Consider the following 16,409-nt stretch of genomic DNA (forward strand, 5'->3'; position numbering starts at 1 on the left):
AAGCAGTCCTCCCACCTCGGCCTCCCAAAGTGTTGGGATTACAGGTGTGAGCCTTCGTGCCCAGCCCATTCTGTTCTCTTTATGAGAAAACTTCATTTTCCTAAATCTCATTTCCAGATCCTCCATGATGTGGCAAGTGAAGACAGGAATGAAAGGAATGTAAAGCAGGTTTGCTCTGAAGAGAAGAAGAGAGAGACACAGCCAAGGTACACTGAGGTGGAGAAGAGGGAAGCTGGAGGGCTCCGTGGTAGAGGAAGATCTTCTCCTAAGGAATGAGGTGGTCGTGTGCTGAGGGGTGTGGGGAGGAGCAGAGAGTAGAGGAGAGTGGAGCTGTCTGAGAGCCACTGGGAGGGCTCTGTGTCCTAGGACGTGATCTAGAAGACAGAAAGTAGTAGAACAGCAGGGAATGCCCCACTGACATTGGACGGCAGCTGTGAGCACTGAGACACATTCCTGGAAAAAGTCGTGGCCAGGAGAAAGTGGAAATGTGCATGGCAGGGACGATCCTGGTTCCAGCATCCGTAGATTTTATCTCAGTGTGCTGATTCATGAACTCTTGGACCTTACTATCAATGAATTGCATTCAGTTGCACATGTGTGTGTTCGTGTGTGTGTGTGTGTGTGTGCGCATACAATGGAGGAAGATGAATGCCATTCCCTCTTTTTTTTTTTTAGCAACCTCAAATCTTTCTTTTCTGTCTCAAGCACTTTGTTTATGAGTGTATGTTGTAAAGGATGGTGGGTGGCAGAGTCAGTGCCTGGCCAACAGTGAAGAAGTATTCAGCCTGGCCGGGTGCAGTGGCTCACACCTGTAATCCCAGCACTTTGGGAGGCCGAGGCAGGTGGATTGCTTGAGGTCAGGAGTTCGAGACCAGCCTGGCTAACAAGGTGAAACCCTGTCTCTACTAAAAATACAAAAAATTAGCCAGGCGTGGTGGCGCGCACCTGTAGTCCTAGCTACTCAAGAGGCTGAAGCAGGAGAATCACTTGAATCCAGGAGGTGGAGGTTGCAGTGAGCTGAGATCACGCCACTGCACTCCAGCCTGGGTGACAGAGCAAGACTCCACCCCCCCCCCAAAAAAAAAAAAAAAAAAAAAAAAAAAAGAAGTTTTCAGCTTGAGTGGATGATAAAATCAGTTATTTGAATGAAGGCTGTCTGGAGGGAATTCAGTTCAGAAAACTCAGATGCTGTTTTTAGAAAAGTCAGATTGTTACTTTTCCAGCTAGATTATTATTTTTGGATTAAATCCCTTGCAAACATTTTAGCTGGCTCTCTATTTATCCTTTGTCATTTTCTAAATTACAATGATCTCCTCCTGTAAATTGATCTTGTACAGCTGAACATGTGATTGTGCGCAATAGTTTCCTAATCCTGGGTGCAAGGATATGAGAACACAGGAAGCCCTGTGTCTAAAGGAATGCCTGCTTTAAAGGCACGTAAGTGGAATGCTCATCTCTTCACCCTCAAGAGCCATTCTGTAAAAAGTCCTCAGGGCATGAAAGTGCCTTGCCAGGGACCTTTGAGGCCAAGTGTAAAGCATTTGGAACTGGCAGTGTGCCCCAGACTTGTCTAAGGAATGGGAACAGTGGCCTGAAACACCAAATGTCAAAAGCAATGTTAGTTTGGATAATATAGAGGATCGATTCTGCCCTAAGAAAGTTGTTTCTCTCAAGACCTAATGCTGAATTTAAATATTATTTTCTTTCAAAGTATTGAGTTGACTTTGAGAGTGTATAAAAATATTTTGTTTAGGCTGGGTGCGGTGGCTCACACCTGTAATCCCAGCACTTTGGGAGGCCGAGGCGGGCGGATCACGAGGTCGGGAGGTTGAGACCACCCTGGCTAACACGGTGAAACCCCATCTCTACTAAAAATACAAAAAGTTAGCTGGTCGTGTTAGCTGGTGGGCGTCTGTAGTCCCAGCTACTCAGGAGGCTGAGGCAGGAGAATGGCGTGAACCCGAGAGGCAGAGCTTGCAGTGAGCCGAGATCGCACCACTGCACCCAGCCTGTACGACAGAGCGAGACTCAGTCTCAAAAAATATATATATATATTTAATGTTATATATAATGTTTAATGATTCGTAGGAGGATTACTTTCTTTTTAAAAAATTCAATGACACAAATAATTAGAGAAATAAGGCTGTATTATCTGGCTTTGGGCAAGTCACTTAGCCTTACTGTGTCTTACTTTTCTGCAAGAGTGGATTGGACTAAATCATCTATAACTTACCTGCCAATAGACACCCTTGTGGGGGCCAGAGCTATGTTTGGTTCTTCTCTCCTCCTTTCCTTCTTCCTTTACTCTTGAGCTTCACAGTAGGGAACTCAGAAAATTTACTCTGGTTTTGGACAAATTGGACTGTGTTTGCTAATGCTTGGCCTGTTTCAACTTTCCAAGAATCAGCAATGCTATGAAATGTTGCACATAAAAAAATGGAGCTCAGACAGGAAACTTCTAGAGAAATGTTAAAGATGTCATGGTTCAAAGAGATTGTCTCAAATGTACTTCATGGGTAAGAAAAAGTAGGAGTTCCCATTTTAAAAGTTATTTTTTTGAGAGAGGGTCTTACTCTATCACCTTGGCTGGAGTACAGTGGCACAATCATGGCTCACTGCGGCCTTGCACTCCTGAGCTCAAGTGGTTCTCCCGCCTCAGTCTCCTGAGTAGCTGGGACTACAGGTGTGCACCTCTATGCCCGGCTAATTTTTAAATTTTTTGTAGAGATGAGTTCTCACTATGCTGCCCATGCTGGTCTCAAACTCCTGGGCTGAAGAGATCCTCCTGCCTCAGCCTCCTGAGTAGCTGGGACTACAGGTGTGCACCTCTATGCCCGGCTAATTTTTTAATTTTTTGAGACCGAGTTTCGTTCTTGTTGCCCAGTCTGGAGTGCAGTGGCGCGATTTCAGCTCACTGCAACCTCTGCCTCCTGGGTTCAAGCGATTCTCCTGCCTCAGCCTCCTGAGTAGCTGGGACTACAGGTGTGCACCTCTATGCCCGGCTAATTTTGTATTTTTAGTAGAGACGGGGTTTCACCGTGTTGGCCAGGCTGGTCTCGAACTCCTGACCTCAGGTGATCTGCCCGCCTCGGCCTCCCAAAGTGCTGGGATTACAGGCTTGAGCCACCGCGCCCGGCCTTTTTTTTTTTTTTTTTAATGGAGTCTTGCTCTGTCCTTCAAGATCGCACCACTGCACTCCAGCCTGGGTGATAAGAGCGAGACTCGTCTCCAAAAAAAAGAGAAAGAAAAAAAATGAAAATCTGAAAGAATCAACCAAAAAAAAAAGCCTTCCTGGAACTAATTAAGTTTTTGTATAACAAATCCCTTTTTCTCCACACCTGTCCATAAGGACCAGCAGTAGCAGGGTGCTTTTAGCTAATACATCTTCATGGTCCTACCTCAGGGGAATATCAACTCTCTAGCCTTGTGTCATCATTTAGTTTGTAAGGATCTTAATCATCTCTCCTGTCCATCAAATATCACAGTGGTCTATTACGCTGAAGACAATATACTGATTGGACCTAGTGAGCAAGAATAACACGGTGTAGACTTATTGATAAGATATTTGGATGTCAGAGGGTAGGAAATAAATCAGACAAAAATTTAGGGGACTTCTATCTCAGTGAAATTTCTTTTTTTTAAAAAAATTTTTTCTTTTTGAGACAAAGTCTGGCTCTTTCACCCAGGCTGGAGTGCAGTGACGTGATCTCGGATCATAGCAGTCTCAGCCTCCTGGGATTGAGTGATCCTCTCACCTCAGTTTTCAAGTAGCTGGAAGCACAGGCATGCGCCACGACGCCCAGCTAATTTTTGTTTATTTTTCATAGAGATGAGGTCTCACTATATTGCCCGGGCTGGTCTCAAATTCTCTTTCCCCAGCCATCCCTGACATTGCTCAATAGGTTCATGAACAAAGCGGTTATGGTGGCAGGGATGGAGGTTGTGCGTGGGCTCAGCAACGTGGACTTCCACTCACCAAGGCCAGCCTGGCTACGGCCACTGCTGAGTGCCCAATCTGCCAGCAGCAGAGATCAACTCTGAGCCCTCAAGATGGCACTATTCCCTGGGGTGATCAGCCAGCTATGGTACTGGGGGGTCCATAGACCGGTACCAGTCCATGGCCTGTTAGGAACTGGGCCACATAGCTGGAGGTGAGTGGGTATTGCCACCTGAGCCTCCACCTCCTGTCATGTCAGCAGCACCATTAGCTCCTCAGAGGAGTGTGAACCCTATTGTGAACTGTGCGTGAGAAGAACCTAGGTTGTGTGTTCCTTACAAATCTGATGCCTGGTGATCTGAGATGGAACAGTTTCATCCCCAAACCATCCCCCAACCCCCATCCGTGGAAAACCTGTCTTCCACAAAACAGGTCTCTGGTGCTAAAAACGTTGGGGATTGTTGCTTTACTGCATCTCTTAGTATGACCCCGCTCTATAATTAAGGTCAATGGGAAACTGCAACAGCACGACCCAGGCAGAACTACAGATGGCCCACACTCTTCAGGAATGAAAATTTGAGTCACTCCACCAGGTAAAGAACCACGACCAGCTGAGGTGCTTGGTGAAGGTAAAGGGAATATAGAACAGATATTCTGTAGTAGAAGTAGTTATAAAGACCAGATGCAACCACTTCACCAGTTCCAGAAACAAGGGCTATCATTGTCGATCAGCATCTTTTCCCTTATTTTTTATGAACACACTTGTGCATATATATACACATATTAAGCAAATATCTGTTTTCTCTCTTTTCCTCTTATCGTGAGACGTAAGATGTATTGATTTTGTATCAGTATTTAGCTATCGTTAATTTTACATCATAGTAATGAAGTTATGGGGTATCAGGAGAAGAGTAAACACCACTCAAGCAGTTTACTTCCTCTTCTGCAGAAGAGATTAGTGCGTTTTTAGTCGTATCATGTTGGGTAGAATTATGACCCTGCCAGTGTCTTTATTTGGAGATTAAGGGTGGTTTAAGAGTTGCCTGTAAGTGCCAAGTTGACAAGGGTTGGACTTGGGAAGGTTAATTTTGTGGTCAACTTGAGTGAGCTAAGTGATGCCCACATAGCTGATGAAACATTGTTTCTGGGTGTGCCTGTGAGGGTATTTCTCAAATAGATTTGCATTTGAACGAGTAGACTGAGTAAAGAAGATATTCCATCTACGTGTCTATCCTTCCACCAATACCACAGTCTTTTTTTCTTTTTTTTAAAGACAGGGTGTTTCTTTGTCACCCAGGCTGGAGTGCAGTGGCACGATCATGGCTCATTGCAGCCTCGACCTCCCCAGGCTCAGGTAATCCTCCCAAGTTGGCTTTCCAAGTAGCTGGAATCACAGGCACACACCACAAACCTGGCTAATATTTTTATTATGATTATTTGTAAAGATGCTGGTCTCACTGTGTTGCCTAGGCTGGTCTGAAACTCCTGGGCTCAAGCAATCCGCCTGTCTTGGCCTCCCAAAATGCTGGGATTACAGGCATGAGCCATCGCGCCTGGTCCATATCACAGTCTTGATTACTGGTGCTGTACAGTAAGTCTTGAAGTTGGGTAGAGTGTTTCTCCCACTTCATTCTTCTGTTCACCAGATCTCTGCTGATACCACCCTGGCTGGGGGGGCAGAGATGCCTCATTACTGCTCCGCCTGTGATCTTCACCAGCAGTGATGAGGGAAGGGGAGCTTATTACCAATGGATGGGGGTAAAAGTTCTGATTAGGTTTCTTCTGACACCCCCAACAGAGGTGAACAAGGAAGCCTTGTTACCACAGAGTGGGGCTGAAGTTTAGACCCCCCACTTGGCCTGGAAGTCTCGGCTCCCCACTTGGGCTTTGCTGGCAAGGGGGTAGGGGCAGGGCCATAGTTTTGTTCTGTGGCATTTAACTGGATTCGAGTGATTATTGTCTGAACGTTTTCTTTCTTGGCAGACTGCCCCTTTCCCGGTCCTTTTGCTAGAGCGAGCAGGCTTTCTTTGAAACTTTGCTGCTGCACATGTACTGGCTTCTGCCGCACTGAGTCTGGAATATACAGATTGATTATCTGTCCCTTATCTGAAATGCTCAGACCAGAAGTGTTTTAGATTTCAGATTTTTTCAGATTTTGGAATATTTGCATATATATATATATGTATATATATAAAATGAGATGTCTTGGGGATGGGACCCAAGTCTAAACACAAAAGTCATATATGATCTTTTTTTTGTTTTTGAGACAGAGTCTCACTCTGTTGCCCAGGCTGGAGTGCAGTGGCGCGATTTCGGTTCACTGCAACCTTTGCCTCCTGGATTCAAGCGATTCTCCTGCCTCAGCCTCCTGTGTAGCTGGGACTACAGGCACCCACCACCATGCTCCGCTAATTTTTTTGTATTTTTAGTAAAGACGGTGTTTCACCATGTTGGCCAGGCTTGTCTCAAATCCCTGACCTCAAGTAATCTGCCCGCCTCGGCCTCCCAAAGTGCTGGGATTACAGGCGTGACCCACCGCGCCCAGCCTCATGTATGTTCATATATACCTTATGCACATAGCATGAAGGTCATTTTATTTTTCCCTTGAGGACTCTGAATGAAGTGTGTGTTGTGTGCCTGAGTTTTGATTACGACCTGTCACGTGAAGTCAGCGAAATTTTCCACTTGTGTCATATTGGTGGTCAGAGTTTGGGATTTTGGAGCATTTCCAATTTTGAATTTTCAGGTTAGGGATGCTCAACCTGTAGGAAGTAACAAGAAAACCCAGAGAACTCACCTCCGTGTTGTTTCTTGCGTCTTGTGATTTCTAGAGGGTCTATCTTCTGTCCAGCTTTCATAGTCTGCTTATGTTTGCTGCATATATACTGTACAGGGTTTTTATTTTTACTGGTTGGAAAGAAAAAGTATTTCTACTCCCTCCCTTTTTCCAGATGCAGAAGCCAAAGTTTTATATATATATACACACACATATATATACACACACATACATACATATATATATATATATATATTTTTTTTTTTTTGAGATGGAGTTTACCTCTCTTTGCCCAGGCTGGAGTGCAATGGTGTAATCTCGGCTTCCTGCAGCCTCCTCCTCCCGGGTTCAAGCGAGTCTCCTGCCTCAGCCTCCTGAGTAGCTTTGATTACAGGCATGCGTAACCAAGCCCGGATAATTGTTTGTATTTCTAGTGGAGATGGGGTTTCACCATGTTGGCCAGGCTGGTCTTGAACTCCCGACCTCAGGTGATCCACCCACCTCAGCCTCCCAAAGTGGTGGAATGACAGGCGTGAGCCACCGCGCCTGGTCATAATATTTTTAAAAATGTGAACCAGGTCATGCCATTTCCCTGCTTAAAATTTCCCAAGGACTTCCCAATGCTATTAGAATAAAATTCAAATTTCTTATTGGCCCAGCAGACTTCACATGGCTTGGCCCCTGCCTCCTACATACCGCACACATACTTTTTGTTTGTTTGTTTGTTTGTTTTGAGATGGAGTCTTGCTGTGTCTCTCAGGCTGGAGTGTTGTGGTGCAATCTCGGCTCACTACAGCCTCCACCTCCCGGGTTCAAGCAATGCTCATGCCTCAGCCTCCCAAGTAGCTGGGATTACAGGCACACACCACCACACATGGCTAAATTTGTATTATTAGTAGAGAGAGGGGTTTTCACCATGTTGGCCAGGCTGGTCTCGAACTCCTGGCCTCAAAGTTATCCTCCCGCCTCAGGCTCCCAAACTGGGATTACAGGCATGAGCCACCGCACCCAGCCTATACTTCTACTTTCTAAGTAAGCCTCTTCTATTTTTCAGATAAGGTCACTGAGGCCCTGGGGTTAAATAGCTTTCCCAAGGTCACGCATGGTAAATGGCAGAGCTGGGATCCTGACTCCAGCAGTTGGGCGGGAGCCTCTGCTCTTAACCATTAGGATGTACTCTTTTCTCCACATGTTCCTGAGTGGTTTCTGGGCACCCAGACATTTGAAAACTACTGCCCCACCCACTGACTGGGACACACAAGCAAACACCAGCCTTAGGGAAGAGCAGGATGAGAAGTGGGCGGGCGAAGTGGAGAGGGGAGGGAGGCATGAATTGAGGCCAGTGCTCCTAGTTCGGAGCTCATGTGAAGGGAGAGGTAGAATCTCAACACTGGGAATACCTTTTGCAGTTTTCAGTTCTTATCTTCCTACTCTTCTTTGCAAATCTTGAGTTCAGCCTTTGGAACTTCATCCAGGTGAGTCTGGATTCTTGGGCAGATCTGCCCTGGCAGGATGGGTGGGTGCAGCTGAGCTCTGCCTCTCAAGAAACCCAAGCAGCTCCTTTCCTCCAGGGCACAGAGCAGGTGCTCCCTCAGAGGGCTGGGCCTCCACTGCCCCGGGTTCACAATCGCTGCATCGGCTTAGCTGATTTTCCCAAACCGCCTACAGCTCCTCCCTGCTGCTTCCCAGGCTAAAGTTTGATTTCTCACTCTGTGTTCTCTAAACAATGGCTCTAATTTGATCATGCACAGCTATCACCTGAGGAGCTTATTAAAAATGCAAGTCTTGGCCAGGCATGGTGATTCATACCTGTAATCCCAGCACTTTGGGAGGCGGAGGTGGGAGGATTACTTGTAGGCCAGGAGTTGGAGGCCAGCCTGGGCAACATAGTGATACCATGTCTTTATGTTGTAGTATTTTATAAAAATTAAAATAAAAAATCAGCCAATCGCTGGGCGCGGTGGCTCACGCCTGTAATCCCAGCACTTTGGGAGGCCGAGACGGGCGGATCACAAGGTCAGGAGGTCGAGACTATCCTGGCTAACACAGCGAAACCCCGTGTCTACTGAAAATACAAAAATTAGCCGGGTGTGGTGGCGGGCTGCTGTAGTCCCAGCTACTCGGGAGGCTGAGGCAGGAGAATGGCATGAACCCGGGAGGCGGAGGTTGCAGTGAGCTGAGATCGCACCACCGCACTCCAGCCTGGGCGACAGAGTGAGACTCTGGCTCAAATAAAAAGAAAAAAAAATTAGTCAGTCATAGTGATGCACACCTGTAGTCCTAGCTACTCAGGAAGCTGAGGTGGAAGGATCGCTTGAGCCCAGGAGGTTGAGGCTGCAGTGAGCCACCACACTCCATCCTGGACAGCAGAGCAAGACCCTGTCTCTTTAAAAAAATGCAAATCTCAGACAATCTAGGAAACTTGAATCCTAATGGGATATTTTATATTAAGGCAAATTCAAGAATTATTGAATTTTAGGAGTGACTGGTATTTTATGTGTGTTTGTGTGTGTATATGTGTGTATAAAAGAATCCTTATCATTTAGAGATACATGCTGAAATATTTTGAAAGAAATAATATGATGTATGGAATTTGCTTCCAAAGAATCAGAGGTGGGTAGGGGAAGTGGGTGGGGTGTGGATGGTAGAACATTCACGAACTGGTGTGGCCAAGTGATGTGTACATGAGGGTTCCCTGGACTATTTTCTGTACTTTTGCAGGTGTTTCAGTTTTTCTATACTAAAAAGTTAAAAAAAAAAGCACACCCCTCACTCATTCTGGGGTACCTTCTAAGGCTCACTGGTGGGGAGAGTCCCTGCAGGGGATCTGTGCATCGCCCTGGAGAAGCAAAGCTCATTCAAATAAACACAGGTGGCTGTTGCAGTCGCCCCACCCCGGGCAAGAGAAACGCACCCAATTGGCTTGTTCTGCCCCTCGCACCCTCTGTCAAATAAACAGGAAAAGACAAGACCCTGCCAAAGGAAAAGGGCACCTACCACATTTGCTTGTGTCTCTTTTTACCTGGGCCACAGCGGAAGCTGAATTTTAGCCATTGGGCATTTCATAAGGGGTCTTCTATTTTCCTTTGAAAGTAGAGTGTTTTGGTTAACAGTTGATAGGATGGTGAGTGTGATATTTTTTATTTTCCAAAACTATTTTTATTTTTTCATGTATATATACACATACATATATTTCATTTATATATGTATATGTATATACGTACACACATATATATGTATATAGTTATATATGTGTATATATGTATATATACCTATATACATATATGTGTGTGTACGTATATACATATGTATATTATTTTTGAGATGGAGTCTGGCTCTGTCGTCCAGGCTGGAGTGCAGTGGCATGATCTACGCTCACTGCAACCTCTGCCTCCTGGGTTCAAGAGATTCTCCTGCCTCAGCCTCCTGAGTAGCTGGGATTACAGGTGCCCGCCACCACACTCCGCTCATTTTTTTGTATTTTTAGTAGAGACAGGATTTCACCATATTGGCCAGGCTAGTCTCAAACTCCTGACCTCAAATGATCTGCCCACCTCAGCCTCCCAGAGTGCTGGAATTACCAGCATGAGTCACCGCTCCCGGCCCCCAAAATTATTTTTTAAAGTTATTTCATTTTCACAAGTTAAAGGGATGTTTTCGTTTACTGGGGTCCTTCTAAGGCCTCCAGGAATCTTGTGCTCAACCTTCAGCTCCCTGAGGGGCAAGTTACTTTCATTAGAAAAGAAATGAATGCTTTCTGTTGGAAACTTAAGGTCATGGCAGAGGGCACAGGTGGGGCGGGGGCTGAGCGGGCTGGCCGGTGGGGCAGGTTTGTCCTCACCCACAACAGGCCAGTGTTGATACAACAGAGCTGCCTCCTGGCTCTTTGGGAGCCTGGGAGGAGAAGGAGCCGGGAGGGGCGCTGCGGGGAGGCCACCTGAGGATTCACCGGTGGCTGCTGCTCCACCCAGGACGGCTGGCAAGCCCGGAGGGCCGCGGGACTTGGGGCTCCCTGCTCCGTGCATCAGGTCGGGGAAACCACTGTCTGCCCCAGACCCCCACGCAGGACCCGCCTGGAGGAAGCTGGGGTAAGAAGGGTGTTGATGCTATGCTTTTGATCTGCATGAAGTGAATGCCTTGGGTCTCTGGTCTACGTTCACTTGGCTACTAGACAGGGCAGTAGGAAAGCTTTGAATTCATCTTGGTGTCAAAAGGCACAAATGTGGGCCCAGACCATGTGCACTTCCTGAGGGATGATGTTTATCGTCTGGTCCACACATGGGAACATGCTTCTGGAGCGCCCACTTTGTGGTGCTATTGACCTAGACCGGTGTGGAAGTGGAAACAGGACATGGTTCTAGCCTTGTGGACTTCACTGGTTTATGTGTGGGGAATCCAGGCGGTTAAAAACAAGCGATTGCAAATGATTGCTCTTCTGGGGGCATGTAGGAGGGGGCTTAGCTCCTTGAGGGAGCTGGGGGTGTCAGGGAAGGCTTGTGGAGGAAGAAGATCCTTACATGGAGACTGGAGGAGTGACAGGGTCATGTGGGGCGTGGGATGGACGGTGGAGAGGAGAAGATTGAGGTTCCAAACCCAGGGGAAGGCCTGGGTGAAGGGCCTGAAGGGGGTGGAAGCTGGGAAGAAATGCAGGGTCCCTGGAGAGGCCAAAGCTGGAGGAGGACACAGAGGAGGCCAGGTCCTGCAGCCTTTGGCTGGCCAGCTCGAGGACTTTAGAGTTGGTCCTGTGTGAAACTGGGACAATGGGTAGGCCCAGTATCCAGCACACAGTAGATACTCTGTACGTGATAAAATTAAATCTACTCTGCAGGTGTGGAAGTTCTTCCAGAAGGTTGACCTGGGGGGAAACAGTGTGGTTTGGCAGCAGCAGGGCCATCGGGAGGACCTTTGGGAATAGCTTCTGTGCCCTCCTCCTCCCCTTGGCTCTCATGCGGCCTTCAATTTCACCATTGGAAAGAGGTTCACTTTCTTCTAACCCCTGGGAGGTGTCCTTCCCTGCCACCTGTTCTAAGTGTCACTAAAGGCAGTTCAATGGGCAGCATAACTGGATGGTCTACTAAGGAACAGAGAAATGTTCAGGACTGGCAAACTGCCCCACCCTAGAGTTTGCAATGCATTGATCGCTGCTGGGAGGCCTCTGATGACCAGGGCTCCGTTCCCTGGCTGTGTATGCTCTGTGCGGGCTGGTGATGATGGCTTCAAGATCATCTCCCAGTTGCACGGTTAAACTTCGGACGTGCATCTGTTGAGTATGGTGGATGTTTTAATCTATTTCAGTCTAGATGTTTGAGATTCCCCTTTCAGGAGTGTGAGTCTTAGTCTTTTTTTTTAATCAGCAGTGTCAATACACACTTATGACTGTATGGTGGAACTGTGTCTTGCAAGTCAGTTTTGGCTAACCAAACTCACACCATTCCCGTGCCCCACTTACCCATGGGCATCCTTCTTCCATATACAGGACGTACAGATTTATTTTATTCCTGCTGACTGCACAGGGCTCTGTTATATCACAGTTTATTTAATCATTTCCCTTTTGATGGATATCTAGGTTACAGCCATTTACTATAATTATTACATACAATGCTGTAAGAACTGTTCTTGTTCCTCTGTTTCTCCATACATATCCAGGTCTGTCTGGATAAATAGCAGTGGACATCTTGATTTGTGGGTATGAGGGATATAAGATTTGATAGACATTGATAAATTGCTCTCTGAAAAAGCTACAAAGAATTTACACATTAACATTGATATACCCAACGGGCATATGGATTACCAAACCTCGTTCTGATGACAAAAACTATTTTTCCTGACTAGGGAAATTGAGGACAAAGTATTCTGGAATCCAGAGTTGGTTGTGATACCCAGGACTGAGTTCAGGAGTGACACTGTAGTGCATGAAAGGGCCTGTTTTCTCATACCATCCACAACTCGAGTCTTTAGTCATATTTTAAAATATTTTGCCAGCTGAGAGCAGTGGCTCATGCCTGTATCCTAGCACTTTGGGAGACCAGAGTGGGAGGATCACTTGAGTCCAGGAGTTCAATACCAGCCTGGGCAACACAACAAGACTCCATCTCAACAAAAAAATAAAAAAAAACAGCCAGGTGTGGTGGTGCAGACCTGTAGTCCCAGCTACATAGGAGGCTGAGGCAGGAGGATCTCTTGAGCCCAGGAGATTGAGGCTGCAGTGAGTCGTGTTTGTGCCACTGCACTCTAGCCTGAATGACAGAGCAAGATTCTGTCTCAAAAATAAAGTATAGTATTTTGCCAGTCTGACGGAGGGCATAAAGTGCTATCTTGTTTTTGTTTATATTTTTAGAATCAGGATAGCTGGGTATCCTGGTACACACCTGTAGTCCCAGCTATTCAGGAGGCTGAGATGGGTGGATTACTTGAGCCTGGGAGGTTGAGGCTGCAGTGAGCCAAAATTGCACCACTGCATTCCAGCCCGGGGCAACAGAGTGAGACCTCGTTTCAAAAAAAAAAAAAGTCTCCTGAAATCAGAAGTGATTCCTAATGCATTTTTTCCCTGTTAGATTTTAATTTAACTTAAAAATTTCATCCTAAGGTTTTCACACATTTATTACCTTAAATACTAATCTCTTTTTCTTTTTCTCTTGTAGACCGAAGCTGGGCCAAGATGGCGTCTGTGTTTCGAAGCGAGGAGATGTGTTTGTCACAACTGTTTCTCCAGGTGGAAGCTGCATATTGCTGTGTGGCTGAGCTCGGAGAGCTTGGATTGGTTCAGTTCAAAGATGTAGGTACTGAGTTCTTTGGAGATAAGAGGAAGGCAGGGGTAGGAGTAGATAACTCTTGCAGAGCACTTCTTTATGGTGAACAATAACCATTTTGTAGGGAGAGGAGCCGTGAGCTGGAATCGACGAAATTCTTTAGTTTCAGTGCTTCTGGCTAGGATTTGTCATGACCAGGCAGGTCATTCAAGAGCATGTTCTCCCTCCCTCCATGCCTGTCTCCTCTATAGGAATGTCTTGAAGCTCTAATGCAATCACTACATGTTAGATGTCATTGAATTTTTTTTCTCTTGTGTAGCGTCTTCAAACATTGTATATAGCCAATGGGCATGTAGGTTACCAAACCTTGTTCTGACCATAAAAACTATTTTTCCTGACTAGACAGGCTGAGGACAAAGTATTTTGGATTCCAGAGTTGGTTGTAATACCTGGAATTGAGTTCCGGAGTGACATTCTACAGTTAGACTGTCTTGAGTATGACACTGGGGTATCATTTCCCAGGGGCAGTTTAGACCCTCATCAAGCTCTTAGTCTAATTTAGAAAACCAGCCCTTCTTTACTTCTTCACTAAGGTCAAGGTCAGAGCTAAGCTCCTGCAGGGAAGGATCACATCGTGTTCTTCACATCCCTAGTTCTTCACACAGGACCTCATATGAGGCAGGTCCTCAATAACATTTATTGAGCTGAGCTGACAGTAGAAGTTTTGTTGATGACTGTGATATGTTACATGGAGCTGTGCAGTCTTCAAGGTGTGGTCGTTTTTATGGCCGCGTTGAGGATTTTGAGGCTCATTTGGATAGCCAAGGCAGAGAAATAAGGTAAACTTAGATGAGGGTGGGCTTCCTTCCTTCTTTCTTTTCTTTTCCTTTCTTTTTTCTTTACCTTTCTTTTCTTTTTTGAGGCAGATATATTATTTGAAAATACTTTCTCCCATGCTGTGGGTTTTTCCACTTTCTATTAAGAAAGTGAAAGGATGCTATTAAGTATCCTTTGATGCACAAAAGTTTTAAATTTTGATTAAGTCAAATTTTTTTTTTTTTTTTGAGACAGGGTCTCGCTGTGTAACCCAGGCTGGAGTGCTGTGGCATAATTGTGGCTCACTGTAGCCTCGACCTCCCAGGCTCAAGCCATCCTTCTACCTCAGCCCCCTGAGTAGCTGGGACTATAAGTGCACGCCACCATGTTTGGTTAATTTTGTAATTTTTTGTAGAGACAAGGTCTCAAGTGATCCACCAGCCTCGACCTCCCAAAGTGTTGGGATTACAGGCCTGAGCCACTGCACCTGGCCAGGACTTTGTTTCTTTTAGAAACGGGAGGGTGAAAGTTGAAGCATTTGGGGGATTGAGTATAAGAACACCAAGGTATGTTTTGCTTGTAACTGGCCTGTCTTGTGCATGGAAGCATCTATTCCTAAGAGAATTCCAGCAACATTCTCTAGTACTAAAAAGATAAAATAACCAAAAGGGGGCTTGGCACAGTGGCTCACGCCTGTAACCCCAGCACTTTGGGAGGCTGAGGTGGGCGGATCACCTTAGGTCAGAGGCTCAAGACCAGCCTGGCCAACATGGTAAAACCCCATCAATTTTGTACTACAAATACAAAAATTAGTAGTCGGTCATGGTAATGGGTGCCTGTAATCCCAGCTACTCGGGAGGCTGAGGCAGAAGAATTACTTGAACCCAGGAGGCGGAGGTTGCAGTGAGCTGAGACTGCACCATTGCCCTCCTTGTCACCTGGGTGACAAGATTGAAACTCAAAAAACAAAACAAAACAAAACAAAAAAAAACCCAAAAGGAATCTATTGGCAACTGTTGCTACTAATGTGTGTCTTGTGATTCCTCCCCCAGTTAAATATGAATGTGAACAGCTTTCAAAGGAAATTTGTGAATGAAGTCAGAAGGTGTGAATCACTGGAGAGAATCCTCCGTAAGCCAATTTTTTTTTTTTTTTTGCTTACTGTTCAAATGTGAACTGGCAAGGGGGTCAATAGTTTGCAGGACTTAATTAACGAATGTGTCCCTGTTTGCAATACTTTTTGAGGTGGTCCCAGAGGCCCACCTGGAGGGAATGGGGGAAGTAGGGGTGGGATCCAGGTGCTGTGGCAGCTCCTAGGACGATTCAGGTAGCTGAGCTGAGTGAAAGGCACACGCCTTGCTTGACCTCATTTCTTAGTTACGAGAAAACACAATCACCTTGCGGTTTCTGGTGGGCTTTCATTCTTCAGGTTTTCTGGAAGACGAGATGCAAAATGAGATTGCAGTTCAGTTGCCTGAGAAAAGCCCACTGACCCCGCTCCCACGGGAAATGATTACCCTGGAGGTAGGTTCTCCATTTTGCTGGCCTCCCCAGGTAAGGACAGTAATGCAGCCTGTCTCCTTGAAGGTCCTGAGAGCCACTTGCAGGTCCTGTACCTGGTTGCTGAAGGCAGGGAGACAGGCTTGCATGGTCGTCTCCTTCTCAGGGTTACAGCCCCAGGAAAATCCCAGTGTGCAGTTTTTAGAGCCACACCTGCTGATCTGGAGACAGCTGTTTTCCTTTCTCAGCGTAGCCCTAGGGAAGCTCAGCCTACTTGGAGGAGTTGATTGCTCTTGTGGGCCTTTGATTCTTACAGGCAGCCAGTCTTGTCTGCGGGGTGCCACTGAATGGGCTGAGTGTGGGTATAAGGGGATGTTTTCTAATTCTCTGTCTGGTGGGAAGCAGATGAGTTGGATCCACTCTAGATGGAGGCTGCTTCTCTGACTGGCTTCTATAGGTAAACTGGCAGAAGACTGCAGTTTTCAAGCACATTTCAGCTGATGGGACTCTCCCTCTTTCCTTCTCTATTTCCTTCCCCTTCTGTCTTTTATAAAAAACACTGAATACTGGCTGGGTGCAGTAGCTCACCCCTGTAATACCACCACTTTGGGAGGCCGAGGCAGGCGGATCA

The 16,409-nt window shown here is 46.3% G+C and overlaps 1 protein-coding gene across 1 annotated transcript in view; it reads left to right on the top strand.

Annotated features, from left to right (window-relative positions):
- The first annotated feature begins 10,572 nt into the window (after nucleotides 1–10,572).
- ATP6V0A4 (ATPase, H+ transporting, lysosomal V0 subunit a4) overlaps nucleotides 10,573–16,409 on the top strand; it is a 64,378-nt gene continuing 58,541 nt past the window's right edge. The window contains exons 1-4 of the mRNA XM_011995506.1: nucleotides 10,573–10,801; nucleotides 13,355–13,488; nucleotides 15,331–15,409; nucleotides 15,708–15,802. Coding sequence (XP_011850896.1) covers nucleotides 13,372–13,488; nucleotides 15,331–15,409; nucleotides 15,708–15,802 — 291 coding nt within the window. The 5' untranslated portion in view covers nucleotides 10,573–10,801; nucleotides 13,355–13,371. The remainder of the gene's footprint in view (nucleotides 10,802–13,354; nucleotides 13,489–15,330; nucleotides 15,410–15,707; nucleotides 15,803–16,409) is intronic.

This window comes from Mandrillus leucophaeus, unplaced genomic scaffold (genome assembly GCF_000951045.1).
Source record: "Mandrillus leucophaeus isolate KB7577 unplaced genomic scaffold, Mleu.le_1.0 Scaffold49, whole genome shotgun sequence".
Taxonomy (NCBI): Eukaryota; Metazoa; Chordata; class Mammalia; order Primates; family Cercopithecidae; genus Mandrillus; species Mandrillus leucophaeus.